Source organism: Poecilia reticulata, chromosome 5 (genome assembly GCF_904066995.2).
Source record: "Poecilia reticulata chromosome 5, P_reticulata-male-v2, whole genome shotgun sequence".
Classification (NCBI taxonomy): Eukaryota; Metazoa; Chordata; class Actinopteri; order Cyprinodontiformes; family Poeciliidae; genus Poecilia; species Poecilia reticulata.
In genome coordinates, this window is record NC_088834.1 from 13,572,266 (window position 1) to 13,585,102 (window position 12,837).

The 12,837-nt window shown below is 38.4% G+C and overlaps 3 protein-coding genes across 7 annotated transcripts; 1 reads left to right on the forward strand and 2 right to left on the reverse strand.

Annotated features, from left to right (window-relative positions):
• Nucleotides 1–1,174: 1,174 nt before the first annotated feature.
• On the forward strand, nucleotides 1,175–8,898 carry tardbpb (TAR DNA binding protein b). 5 transcript variants are annotated; one of them, XR_014087569.1, is made up of 6 exons: nucleotides 1,175–1,937; nucleotides 3,285–3,448; nucleotides 3,540–3,689; nucleotides 3,789–3,956; nucleotides 5,178–6,268; nucleotides 6,998–8,898. XR_014087569.1 is itself a non-coding variant. In XM_008408680.3 (5 exons), the coding sequence occupies exons 1-5, from the start codon at nucleotides 1,697–1,699 to the stop codon at nucleotides 5,667–5,669; spliced, it is 1,218 nt and encodes a 405-aa protein (XP_008406902.1). In that variant the 5' UTR covers nucleotides 1,176–1,696; the 3' UTR covers nucleotides 5,670–6,936. The 5 variants fall into 5 exon arrangements, 1 of the variants encoding a protein (XP_008406902.1); XR_533676.3 differs by having other exon boundaries at nucleotides 1,176–1,937; nucleotides 3,786–3,956; XR_014087571.1 differs by having other exon boundaries at nucleotides 1,176–1,937; nucleotides 3,540–3,680.
• cenps (centromere protein S) lies at nucleotides 8,522–10,614 on the reverse strand. Its single transcript, XM_008408682.3, has 5 exons — nucleotides 10,305–10,614; nucleotides 10,081–10,204; nucleotides 9,181–9,214; nucleotides 9,005–9,071; nucleotides 8,522–8,869 (listed from the first exon to the last, which is right to left on the reverse strand). The coding sequence occupies exons 1-5, from the start codon at nucleotides 10,332–10,334 to the stop codon at nucleotides 8,756–8,758; spliced, it is 369 nt and encodes a 122-aa protein (XP_008406904.1). The 5' UTR covers nucleotides 10,335–10,614; the 3' UTR covers nucleotides 8,522–8,755.
• A 1,070-nt stretch (nucleotides 10,615–11,684) lies between these two features.
• rbp7b (retinol binding protein 7b, cellular) lies at nucleotides 11,685–12,693 on the reverse strand. The gene is made up of 4 exons (XM_008408684.3): nucleotides 12,476–12,693; nucleotides 12,164–12,342; nucleotides 11,970–12,071; nucleotides 11,685–11,819 (listed from the first exon to the last, which is right to left on the reverse strand). The coding sequence occupies exons 1-4, from the start codon at nucleotides 12,546–12,548 to the stop codon at nucleotides 11,769–11,771; spliced, it is 405 nt and encodes a 134-aa protein (XP_008406906.1). The 5' UTR covers nucleotides 12,549–12,693; the 3' UTR covers nucleotides 11,685–11,768.
• Between the last annotated feature and the right edge of the window lie 144 nt (nucleotides 12,694–12,837).

The window sequence follows — 12,837 nt, forward strand, 5'->3', positions numbered from 1 at the left end:
GCATTAATCAGCAGTTTGAGAAAACCCACACTGGAATTTTTCAAACATCTAATGCAAATGACTAAACCGCAGAGGCAGATAATTTTAACAGTTTTGAAACTAAAGCTCTTTAAAAATATTGTTGATCTTGTTACTGAAAACTGGCCCATGCATGTGCATGGGCCAGTTTAAGATCACTTGGCTTGATTCTAAGATCAAGCCAAGTGTTTTGAATTAAGAAGAAAAATTATATTTTGAATTTATGGTTATAGAGTCTAACACCTGCTGGGAGGAAGGCTCTACTATAAGGTGCTTTAGTACACCTAGAATTCAGTAGTCTCACACAAAGCTTTCCAGTTAAGCAGCAGCTTCATGCGTTTGGCATCTACTGACAAACTTAAGAAAACAACACATTTTATGCACTTTATATGCCTACTAATATTTGCATGTTTTGTGGCCTGGAAAAAAGTATCAGTGGTTATTTTTCAAAATCACTGATTCCCATTTTAGTTGAATTCAAACAATTAGAAACAATAAAAACAAATAATTCAACTTCAATATTCTTGCAGGTATGATGGTTATAAAATGAGTTTCTTCTCATGTTATGCATGTGAATACATATTAAAAAATGATTTTAAAAATGGTTTTAAAAATATTTAAAGCTATTAAAAATAAAAATGTAAAAATTAACCTATTATTGCAATCTGTCTCTAGACATAAACCTTTGTCCTCACACTTTTTTCTTCTTTAAAACAATCTTATAGGTTTTTCTTTAATATAAATTAATAATTTATTTTTCTTTTAGTCTGGTAAAAAGTATTTATGACAACTATGCCAAACTGAGTGGTTTCTAACGAAGCAGATCAAATATAAATGCTTTACTAGGTTGTGCGGACAACCGCCATCTTCCCTTTCCCGACAAACCAACTGACGGAAGTTGTCTTTATGGATGAAAAAACTCTGCCTGAACGATCCATGTCCAGGGACGAAACAACAAATCAAACTGACTATCTGCAGTGTAGTTCATCACAGCCATGAACATGCTGTAATAGATTAGCATTTTTACAACATCTAATGGTCGATTTGTTCGTTAGGTATCGACAGATATTTTGATTTGTCGTTTTAACGACGCAGAGTAGAGAAAAGTATCCCTCCTAAAAATGATACCGCCCAACCAAGTGACGTAGTTCCTGCTTCGCTTAGCCCATGCCATTTTGGAAGGCCTTACTTGGTGTCGTCTGTTTTCGCCTCGTGGAAAAACATTCACCTTTGCCGAGTGTATTGCTTTACTTGTGAGTTGAGACGAGTCGTTTGAAAAAGTTTTGAAACCTTTTCAGTTTTCGAACATTAGTTTGTAGGGGAAATAGTTTTGTCAAGTTTGTTCCCGCCGGTGGAGAAGCACATTGGAACTGTTATCATCCGGTGTTGACGACACAGATCGCTGTCCCGTCTTGCATCGAACAAAGGAAGAACAAAGCTGATGTTCATCCTGTAGCACAATCTACGGGAATTATTGAAGAAAGTTGGTATTAAACATATCGTGGCGTGGTTGTGTGAAGAGACGTTAAGTTGAGAAGTTTTTCTCCCTCAGACAGAATCAACAGACTGGGCTGACTGATTCAGTTCTGTTAGCATCAGCTAAGGTTAGCCGGACAAACAGGGGGCTAACCGCTTTTCTGTTTTCATTCAGAAAACAATTTTTTTCTTAAAAACGAGAATGGCGGAGGGGTACATTCGGGTGGCGGAGGAGGAAAACGAGGAGCCTATGGAGATCCCGGCCGAGGACGACGGTACGGTTCTGCTGTCAACAGTAGCGGCTCAGTTTCCAGGGGCGTGCGGCCTGCGGTTCAGGAGCCCCGTGTCCCAGTGCATGCGTGGAGTGCGTCTCGTGGAGGGGGTCCTGCACGCGCCAGAAAACGGATGGGGCAACGTTGTATACGTAGTAAACTACCCAAAAGGTAAACACGGAAACCTTATAAAATATAAATACATTTTTGTTATGTGTGACAGAGTGACGTTTTGTTTATTTTGATTCGTAGTGTTGCTTCCCCGCAGTCGGGAGTGAAGAAAAAGTTGACTTATTTTTGTCCACGCCCTCCAAGTTAGAGCAGAGCAGCCGAAACTGGACACAGTTTCATGAATCATCCAGTGAAATTTGAAGGTCTCAAAAATGTTACCTCTTGAAAGGTCACAAGTTGTTACAACTTTGTTCAACATTTATCAGAGTTGAACAACTTTGAAAGTCTGAATGTTACAAATGTTTTATCAAATAAACCATCCGCTAAATAAAGTTAAATAAAGTTAATATAGCTGCGAAAGTCTGGATAAATATGAAAATCTTCTGAACTACAGCCACCATAGCAGTACATAACATACCATTTAAATTCAGAATTTTTGAATACTAAGTGGTATTTTAGCTTGGATTTTTATTCAAAATGTCTCATCTTTAAAGTGTCATAACACAGCAGTTTTTGTCCAGTTACATTGTTTGATCATTTTTATTTTCCACACTGATTTAAGTTATGAATGAATGAATTTAAACTGGGGTTCATTTGCTTACATTTAAAAACTCTTAGATCAGTGTTTTAAGGTAATGAAACTTTTTTAAATTAATATAAACATAAATGTTTCACTGACCAACAATGGTGCTTTAAAGATTGTGTAGGGTAATTCAGTCCAAATTTAGTAAGAGATGCTGAAAACAAACCAGGGGAGCCAAATTCTGCATGTTGTTTCATGGTTTGTGAATCTTCTGTGACTGAATGTTACAAATGTTTTATCAAATAAACAATCCGCTAAATAAAGTTAATATAGCTGCGAAGGTGATTCGAGTTTTACAATACGGTACAAAGGTTGAAAGATAACATTTTCTGGACTATTGCTCCAAAGTAAAAGCCCCATCAGTCAAAAATATGCATCATGAAGAGAAAAAAAACAGGACCAGCTAAAATATGAAATACTAATGTGTGAAATACAGTACATGGCTACTAATTTTGTTTGCCTGAATTAAATGACTACAATTATTCCTTTTAAGGGTTTTGGAACAAAAACACAAGTTCTTATTGGGGAACACTTGGGTACAACAGAGCCAATAAAGCCCTTTAATTATAGATGGTAATAGGTATAGATTGCATAAAACAAGCAGATACTTGCTAAATCCGGCCTTTGTTCATAAACATCGAATAAACATTTCTATTTGATTGTAAGCTCACCTAAAAAGTGTCAGATAACGTGATCACAGTTATGAATCAGAAGAGAATAGGTTTTTATGTCTGTTCAAGGTTAATTTATGTATTTAATTTTAGATAACAAAAGGAAAATGGATGAAATTGATGCCTCTTCGGCTGTGAAGATGAAGAGGGGAGACATGAAGACCTCTGACCTGATTGTTCTGGGCCTGCCCTGGAAAACGACTGAACAGGACCTGAAAGACTACTTTAGCACATTTGGAGAAGTCATAATGGTCCAGGTGCGTCCTGTAATGGTTTTGTTTGATAAACTGCAGTTTTTAACAGCTTTTTATGTGGATATGTGTTTATTATTGATTACTGTTCTCTCAGGTTAAACGAGATGCTAAGACTGGTAACTCCAAAGGATTTGGTTTTGTGAGATTCACAGAGTACGAAGCTCAGGAAAAAGTGATTTCCCAGCGCCACATGATTGATGGGAGATGGTGTGACTGCAAGCTTCCTAACTCGAAGGTGAATATGGTAATGTCCATCCACATAGCTGCATATATTGGCCAGAAAAAATCCGCTATCAACACTGTAACATTTACGTTTCCCCCCTCTGCTGTTTCTTTACAGCAGGGTCCCGATGAGCCACTGAGGAGCCGGAAAGTGTTTGTCGGACGCTGCACAGAGGACATGACCACAGACGACCTTCGTCAGTTTTTCATGCAGTATGGAGAAGTCACAGATGTCTTCATCCCCAAACCATTCCGGGCTTTTGCCTTTGTGACATTTGCAGATGATCAGGTACTGTGTTAAATGCAAAAGAAATATCTCTTCATGTCTGATTCAGTTTTGTTTTGCTTTTCGATCAATCTTAAATGTTTCGGCTCATTAAACTGGTTTTAATGTCAGACAACAATAACCAGAGGAGAAAAGTAGTTTTCAAATTAGTTTTGCTCCTAATAGAGTTAAACATATCTTGTATGTTAATTGTGATTAACTCGATGTTTTTGCAAAACAGAGGTCAATTTCACAAGCCGTAGTAAAGCTTGATTACTGAAGAACCTCCATAACTGACGCATTTATAAAAACAACCTGTCTGGAGCCAGGAAGTGGGGGCTGGCGGGTCTTAAAAAGCAACAATTCATGACTCCAACTAAAGAAATTCAAGAATAACAAACAAAATTACTAGCATCTATCAATCCTGTAAGAATTACAAAAACATTTTCTAAGTCAGCAAACCTTCTCAGAAATATCTGGCCAACTAAACTTGGTCCAACGCTTCATCAACATCAACATCTCATCCAGAACGTAACAAAAGAACCAAAAATCAGCCTCTGAAGCACCGCAGACATCACATTTCTCATTTAAGGTTCAGCGTTGACACTAGACAAGTTAAACTCCACTCTTGACTCAGAAAAACCCCCAACAAAAAACAACCCAACTAATTGTTTTGAGAAGTTGCATCAATGTTACACCTGATGCAGCCTGTTGCAGCATTTAAAAAATGTGACAAACTAACAGTTAAAGGGACTGGATCCCAGAAATTATTGCAATTGTTTAGAGATCACTTTCAAATAGTATCATGGTAATCCAAGAACAAATCCTCAAAGTTCAATAAACTTTAGATTCTAATGAACATATAACACTGGAAATGGAAGAGATTTTAAATAACCAAATAATTAATGAAGTCTCTGTAAACAAAATTGTCCTTCAAAAAAAGAGATGGTTGAGATGGTTCCATACAAATGGAAATTATTGAGCTCATTTTAATTTATCATGCAATTAATTGATTTTTTGCTTATTCCAGCAAACCTACTGCTAACTATTACATATAATTAAAATAATTCCTCATAGCATGGAGCTCTTACTTATTGCTTGGATTGGTTTTTTGGGTTATCGTTCTCTATTAAAATTAGTTTGAGCTGAAACATTTAAAGTACGTAAAAGCAGAAACGGATGATGCGTGTAAGGGGTTAAGTCCTGTTTTTTTTTTTTTTTGTTGTTGTTGTTTTGACCCGACAGGTCGCCCAGTCTCTCTGTGGAGAGGACCTTATCATCAAAGGAGTCAGTGTTCACATCTCAAACGCTGAGCCCAAACACGGCAATAGGCAGTTTGACCGTACGGCCCGGTTTGGAAACGGCTTCGGGGCCCAGGCGTTCGGTAGCAACCGTAGTGGGTTGGGGAGCAGCGCTAACAGTAGTCTGGCTAACTTCGGGTCGTTTAGCCTGAACCCCGCCATGATGGCCGCTGCTCAGGCCGCTCTGCAAAGTAGCTGGGGCATGATGGGTATGCTGGCGAGCCAGCAGCAGACGTCCACGTCAGGCAGCAGCTCTAGTGGGACCAGTTCGAGCAGGGACCAAGGTCAGTCTTTCAGCACAGGCAACAGCAACTACGGCACCAGCTCGGCCAGTCTGGGCTGGGGCTCAGGGTCAAACTCTACGACCAGCGGCAGCGGGTTTAGCTCAGGGTTTGGGTCCAGCATGGAGTCAAAGTCCTCTGGGTGGGGTATGTAAGTTAAGTGTTTCCATGGTAAGTATTGCGAGAGAGATGAGTCTTTTCAAAAGTTTATTTCTGGTGTTGATGCGTATCTGAAAACTAAACACTTTGGTGAAAGACGTTTTGTACATTTGGAGAAAAAAAAATGCTAAAGATTTAATTTAGGAACTGTTGAAGTGAATTGTTTACCAGGATCTCTGACTAAAGTGCTATTTTTGCTGTCTTGTTTGTTTGTATCCATTTCAACTGGATTCTCTAATGCATGTATTGTGAAATGTGATGCCCATTTAGAAAATGCATGAATGTCTGCGGTTCACCATTATCCGGCTTTTCTCACCATCGGCTTGAGAGGCAATCTTGCATTGGAAAGAATCTGGTTGAAACTTAAATGTCTTTTTTTTTTTTTTTTTTTTAAAGTGCAACTTTATTTGCAGTCAAGTTCTGTGGAAAAGCCTTCACTGAAATCTCTTCTGCAGTTCACCTCTCTTCCATTTCCCCGCGACGAAGCTCCTCTTTGGCAGCATTCTTGGGGTGATACCCGTATCATTCTCCCTCTTCCCACCTGTAAATGCTATGCCATCAAAGAACGGCCTCACTCCGCATGTTCTAAGAGACGGTGGGTGTTTTCACTTTTATCCACTTTTTTTTTAGAGCAAAAAAAAAAAAAAAAAAGAAAATTTGGAGAGAACTGCGCAACTGACATTTTAAGAACTGATGAGTGCGATTGAGGATGGCTTGTGGCGAGGAGTGAAGCTATGAGTGAGCGAACGGAGAGAGACGCGTGGAAAGGACTGGTTGTGCGGTGGTAGAGCCCAATTTGACTGCTTTTCTGAGTGTGTGAGTGGAAGCTGCGGATGCGACGAGCGCCTCCCCCCCTAACATGGACATTCTTTAATTAGTACTTCAAGATTTGTCCCTTTTTCCTTTTTTTTTTCTTTGCAAGTTTTTTTCCTTCCTTCTAAGTATGTCTAAGTGCAGAAATATAAAACCTGTAGTGGAATGTTGTGATGAATATTTGTATTTGCTTATATTATCCGATTTGAATGCTGTATGGTGTGTGCTTTCATGTTAATTGAACTGATCTGTAAGCGTGTTCTTGATGTGGATGACACCTGCTGAAGACTCTGGGGGGCCGCGAGTGAGGATGTGAGAACGTGGAGACGTGTGTGTCCAATGGTGCCCGGTAGCTCTTTGTTGTTTGTGAGGTGTTTTTAAAAAGAAAAAAAAAAAAACATGTCAAATGAAGGGAGTTCTCTAAATAAAGTTCATTTGAATAGTTACTTAGCTGATATTGCTTGAGTCGGTTTGTGGAATCCAAAGCATCTAATTCGATTCACATATCTAGGGACCTTGGGCTCTGCTGGTCGAGGTCTCCGTTTGAACCCTGACCTGAAGGAAGAAGATGGAAGTTCCAACACTTTCAGTGTGTGGCCTTCTCAGACATGACATGGGGTAGTACCTGTCCTTTTGCTGCTTCTGTTGGCTTTTTAGAGCACATTCCCAATTATAACCATCAACTTTGACGGTTTGTGGTAAGTTATTTTTAACAAACATGCACCCAGTTTATCTGGCTTTTATCAGTTTTCTCCTAAAATGATTTAAAGGAAATATAAATATTGCATTTGGACAATTTTGTTTGTTTGTAGAGATGCACCGATCTGAGATGCAGTTGCTGAATTTCCATCAAATTTTTTTAAGCTCTGACCTACTGCTACTAATATACTTTTTTTTCCCAGAATCATATTTTTATTTTAGATTTAAGAATGACAAATTAGTCTTTTAAGTTTCTGAATGTAAAGAAAATTGAACTGTTTCTCTTACGAGATTTCTTTACCCCCCAAAAAGAAGCAACCTAAATAAAATTGATCATCCAGATACATTTTGCTGGATGATAAATGGCATTAGTAGTAGTTGCGATAAATGTTTGTTCTCAAAAATACAATATATATTTTTAAACAACTCTTGACACTGGAACTGGAAGACATTTTAAATATCCAGACTAACAATGGAAAACGATAAATGAAACAAATAGCACACACAACCAAAACCATAGTTAAATTTTTCTCTACACAGAATTGGCCTTCTGAAAATATTACATTGGAAATTATCGAGCTCATTTTTTAAATCCAAATTTAGTAAGTTATATCACTTAGATTGTTGGACACAAAATCCCCCCAAAAAACCCGACTTTGAGAATAGCCAACAGTCTTAGAGAAGAGTTTTTTTCTGTGTGATCTGTTAGTTTTACTAATCAGAAGAAAGATCAGATGTGAAATAAGATTAGTTGGCCAGTGTCTCGGTGCATCTCTACTTTGCTTTATAAATATTGAGCTTTATGCATGGATTAAATTAAAATTGTAAAGCAGACGGTTTACTTTAATTGCGGGTACTTTCCTTTTCGCCCCTTCGCCATTTCTTTCTTCTGCAGTTTTGGTTGCTTTTAAACCTTCAAATCTACAGAAAGTAACCAGGCATCAGTTTTTACTCTCCTTAGGGAAACTTCATACCTGCTTTTACAACTGAAACTTCTCTTTTAGTGTTTTTGTTTTAAAGAAATGTTTATTTCCAATAAATATTTACCTGCGTAGTGTTTTGTTTGATCAGGGACCAAAATTGCATATTTAGGAAAAATGTTTGCCCCAAACCCACATTTTTTAAATATAATTACAGAAAATATTAAGGTAAATAATATACATGTTTATTTGGGGTTTTGTTGTAAAAAAAAAAAAAAAAGCTTAACCACCATTTAATAGGTTTTTGTGTGTGAACCAGTCATGACAAAATGGTGAAGGGGCAAACTGCCTTTAGTCGGCACGTCAAACAGCATTTTAGAGGATTTAATGGTCTGTTTAGCAACCCAAACCAGGCAGATGAATATAGGATTTATTGGTCACAGTAAATGTTACATGAACAGTTCTTTTAAGATTTTGTTGCTCATCATTCGTCACTTCATGCCAACTCGGCGCCTCCTGAGACGAGTTTAGCTTTACATCAGTCTTGTTTCTGTAAAGTTCATTAAAGCAGTTTGTTCTGGTCAAGCTCTTATTTTTCTATGCATGTTGGGCACAAAGTGAGCCGCTTCAGGCTTCCCTGTGTCTTGTCCTCATTCTCTGCTCTCCTCCTCGGTGTCTCTGCTCTTCCTCTTCACTGTACTCTTCTTTCTGGAATCTCTCTGCTCCTGGGCCAGTTCTTCACTTTTATTTTGTATGTGGTTGGACTAAATAAAGGCAAATGAAACAATAAAAATGTGCCGTCTCCTGTAGAATATGTGTATATCTATGACATGTACAACTGTAGCATACTGAAAGTGTGACAAGGAATCATGTAACTTGGTTATTTTTCCCAAACCTACCAGAGCACTACTGCGGCGGGCTAGAAGTTTTACATCCTCTGCAGACACTGTGCTTCTTTTGGCGTGTCTAGAGATAAAACAAAACAACACAGCAGTCATAATATAAAGTTTTTCTGTTTTTACTAGAGGAATAAAACCCTGGATATTTAAAATGGTTGAGCTTCGGAAAGCCTTACCTGGCAAAAGCTTCCAGATCCTTGGCAAAGATGTCTGAACAGAGGGAAAACCATTACATCATGTTTTCTGTCAACATTTAATTTTATTTATTAAACTCAAAAGAGTATTACATCACAACTGTGACGGGAGTTTCAAAACGTAAAAAAACATTCTGGAGGTTAAAATTCAACATTATGAGCCAAATTTCGCATTGGAAGAAGATAGAAGATCATTAATGTTGGATCCACACAGGATCTTGTGATGTTTGCATTAATTGCAATACATTTTAAACTTGAGGTAACATGTAAAATCCTTGCTTTTATTGGTAACAAGGATGGCATTTTACATTTATCAATCCCCCGTTTCTTGCTTTATTTTATCTCAGTCAGTGAAAATTGAAACAATGGAAGATACCAACCAAACCTAATTAATTAATTACAATTAGTTAATTACAATTAACGAATTATTGGTCTATCAGAATAAAATGTCATACATTGTGGTTGCAATGTGAAATAGCTTAAAAAAAAGCACAAGTTTGCAACCTAAAAAAGATGTTTGAGTGTTGTCGCTGTCGGCTGCTAAGGCTGAGAAAACTCAAGCGTCAGTGTTTTTATGCAAGGCAAAACAAACGGGGCAGTGTTTGCTGTTTAGGGCAATCAATGAAAAGAGAAACATAGCTAATAAAAGGAAAACACTCGTATCTGAAAACGTGTAAGAAGATTTTGTCTGTAAAAATCGCTCTCTTTGCTTGTGGGGCAAGGGCCACAAATGGCCCCCGGGCCACATGTTGGACATCCCTAGTTTAGAGGTTATGTTTGGCAGGTTGGGCTACATAAAAGTGGAACATTGTATGACTTATTCCGTAATAAGTCATAAAGCGGTGGTGTGTGAAAGTCGCACTGTATGATTCAGAAACTCACCGCACTCTCTGAATGTCGTTTCGGCTATGGCTGCTATGGTCTGTCGGCTGAACTCCCTCCGGTGTTCCTCTCCGATCTTCTGACACAAACGACCCACCGTGTAATGAACCGCTGCCTTCAACCTCTAAATACAAAAACAACTCATTACAAACTTTGACAGAGGGGTGTTGATGCAACCTTAGCTACCCCCGGCCAAGTGGTAATGGTAACAAAATGTCTCTTACCTGACGAGTTTCCTCTTTGTCAACTGACATTTTTGAGCTGCAGCGAGATAAGTTTGAAAATAACCAAAATGTCGAACAAATCAGATTTATGGCGGGCTGAAGCGTACTGTTAGCTCATGGCTTTATCTGGTTGCTAACTGAACTTTTTAGACGCTGACAAAAACAAAAACTCGCGGCACAAACCAACGACTCCAAAATCTGAGTTGAGAAATTACACAGCGCCCCCACGTGGCCCTAATGCTGAACTACAAGGTACGTCACATTCAACGCTGTCCGAGTGTTGTCTGCATGATAAGTGGCTTACATTTATTGTTAACGGACTGGATTTCCTTTAATAATACCCATTCGTGGGGAGCTGGTGCCCACCTTCGGATGTAATCCAAATTTAGAAAGGTATTGTTGATTAAATGTTACACTAGTTTGATGTAATAAAAACATCTTTGAATGTATACTTAAAATATGTGGATACTATACGGTCAGTGAATCTACTCGATATGAATTGCAGTCTGTGTATAATTCAGTTGGTGCTCTACTTTTATTACATATGTTAGCATCTTTGGTTGCATTGAAAGGTCATATCTGCCCTTATGCAAAACGAGCACCTGCCCACAATTCAAATTCAAAGCTGCTTTGATCCCAAAGGGATGTTAAATGAGCCATAACAAAGAAGTTAGCCAACTCAAGCGGGTTTGAAAGGTTTATAAAATAATTTACAGTAACTGGGTCTCAAACGTTTTTACAAGTGATTTCACTTTACAAAGTTTTCCCCAAGTACCGTTATGCTGGTCAACATAAAATGGTAGGGTACTTAGGACTTTTGAAGTTGGTTATACAATAAAGTTCTCAGGGAAGACAGGAGTTTTGTTTTTGTCAACTCAGACCTCAAAATTTAATGGCTGCTTTGCATACGAGAGCAATAAAAAGGAACGCAAGATTTGCATCCGTCACACCATGTTAATGAGTTTTGTTTTTGCAGTACTTTTTTCTTTAGATTAACTTTGGAAGTTATGCAGTAGCTACCATCATCCTAATCAGTCAAATTTATCTGCTTGTGCAGCTAGAACATAGTTTTGTAGATCCATCACTGTAGAATCTCTTCACTCTGACTTGTTCTAGTGTAAGACACATTGAGGAAAGACTTGTTTTGTGCAGGAAGTGACCTTTTGACTGAAAGGGGACGTCTCCTCCCTCCCAACTCTTTCAGATCTTCAAGAAGAAAAAAAACTCCCAGTTTACTGCTCATCATCACTTCCGGTCAAGTCAAAAATAATTTTGTTTTACCTACAGTATGTTTGTTTTGTGCCTTCTGATAATGGAATTTTAAAAAGAGAAAAATGCAAAGCTCCTGCATTTAGTGTTGAAATAAATCAAGATCTCTGGTCTGCTTTTTTTATTTTATTTTGCATGCATCTCATCTCATGATGAAAACATGTATGAGGTATGCCATTATCTTCAAAGTCAGGGTCACATCCTTTTAAAGACTTGCTTGCACACTTGACCTTCACAGGCCAACTCCTGAAAGAGAAAAATGAAAATCTTATCAAATTTGTAGGACTTTTTCCATACATAAACAGTAAAATCATAATCCAGTAGAGCAAAGTAAAGGGGTTAATTCTAAATATGGCATACAGGACTAATGCATCTGCAAAAAGTGAGCCAGCATACCAGATGGAGCTCGTCTCCCTGAATCCAGTGAGTCCAGCCTCTGTCTTTCTTCTCTCCTTTCTGAACACACACCAGCTTATCGTTGTCCCAGTTAACCACTGACTGGTAGAGGTGTAAAAGAAAACACTATTAATTCTCTGTAGGTTTCAATTTTATGCAGATTTGAAAGTTTTAAACTTTACTTGCTCACTTACCCGACACTTGCGGTTGTCCATGCCCTTGGTCACCTCTTCAAACTCCTCTCCAATTTTGAAGACGCACTCATACTTTAACACTGAGGAGATAGTTTGGAAGGTGAAAGAATCTCCATCTTGTTTGATCACCTTCTGAGGCTTCAGCATAGAGGCGACTTTGCGTGTTGCAAAGTTAATGTCTGCATGACACAAACCAGTTTAATTTAGAGAATCATCCATAACAGCCTTTTTTTTAACACTTAATTTGACAAAAAATTAAGACATCCACACAGCTAATGCATCGAGCTAGTATTTAAAAGAAGAAACCCTTACCAAGTGCAATCATGTAGCCATCTAAATTGTCATTGCTGACCATATCCCATGTTCCATTGAAGTCTGCAGGCATTTTGGAGGTTTGGCTGTCGTGAAAGCTTGGCAGTGTGAGTTCCTGGATGTTTTATAGCGTCAGCAGGAGGCAGGGCGTTGCAATGCTCGCCTCTTTTATTCAAAGCACACAGGAAGAGAAGTAGTTTTTGCATAATATGAGGCAACTCCCTTCATGAAAGAACACAACAGTGCCACACATTTCAGCCTGTTGATTAAACGTCAACAGGCTGCAGGTGTGTTAAAGTGGATTTGGCTCGGCCAAAGGTCAGGCCTGAGAAACGTTGCAAATTGCAGGGTGAAATAGAAAA

What these genes read in the sequence shown, in the direction of transcription:
- tardbpb (XM_008408680.3), top strand. Translation starts at nt 1,697, where the DNA reads ATGGCGGAGGGGTACATTCGGGTGGCGGAGGAGGAAAACGAGGAGCCT. An exon ending in CTAACTCGAAGGTGAATATG is followed by an intron (nt 3,690 to 3,785) that starts GTAATGTCCATC and finishes GTTTCTTTACAG; the next exon opens with CAGGGTCCCGATGAGCCACT. An exon ending in TGACATTTGCAGATGATCAG is followed by an intron (nt 3,957 to 5,177) that starts GTACTGTGTTAA and finishes TTGACCCGACAG; the next exon opens with GTCGCCCAGTCTCTCTGTGG.
- cenps (XM_008408682.3), bottom strand. Translation starts at nt 10,334, where the DNA reads ATGTCAGTTGACAAAGAGGAAACTCGTCAG. An exon ending in ACAAAGAGGAAACTCGTCAG is followed by an intron (nt 10,205 to 10,304) that starts GTAAGAGACATT and finishes TTTTGTATTTAG; the next exon opens with AGGTTGAAGGCAGCGGTTCA. An exon ending in GATCTGGAAGCTTTTGCCAG is followed by an intron (nt 9,072 to 9,180) that starts GTAAGGCTTTCC and finishes TTTTATCTCTAG; the next exon opens with ACACGCCAAAAGAAGCACAG.
- rbp7b (XM_008408684.3), bottom strand. Translation starts at nt 12,548, where the DNA reads ATGCCTGCAGACTTCAATGGAACATGGGATATGGTCAGCAATGACAAT. An exon ending in TGGACAACCGCAAGTGTCGG is followed by an intron (nt 12,072 to 12,163) that starts GTAAGTGAGCAA and finishes CACCTCTACCAG; the next exon opens with TCAGTGGTTAACTGGGACAA. An exon ending in AGGGAGACGAGCTCCATCTG is followed by an intron (nt 11,820 to 11,969) that starts GTATGCTGGCTC and finishes TTTCTCTTTCAG; the next exon opens with GAGTTGGCCTGTGAAGGTCA.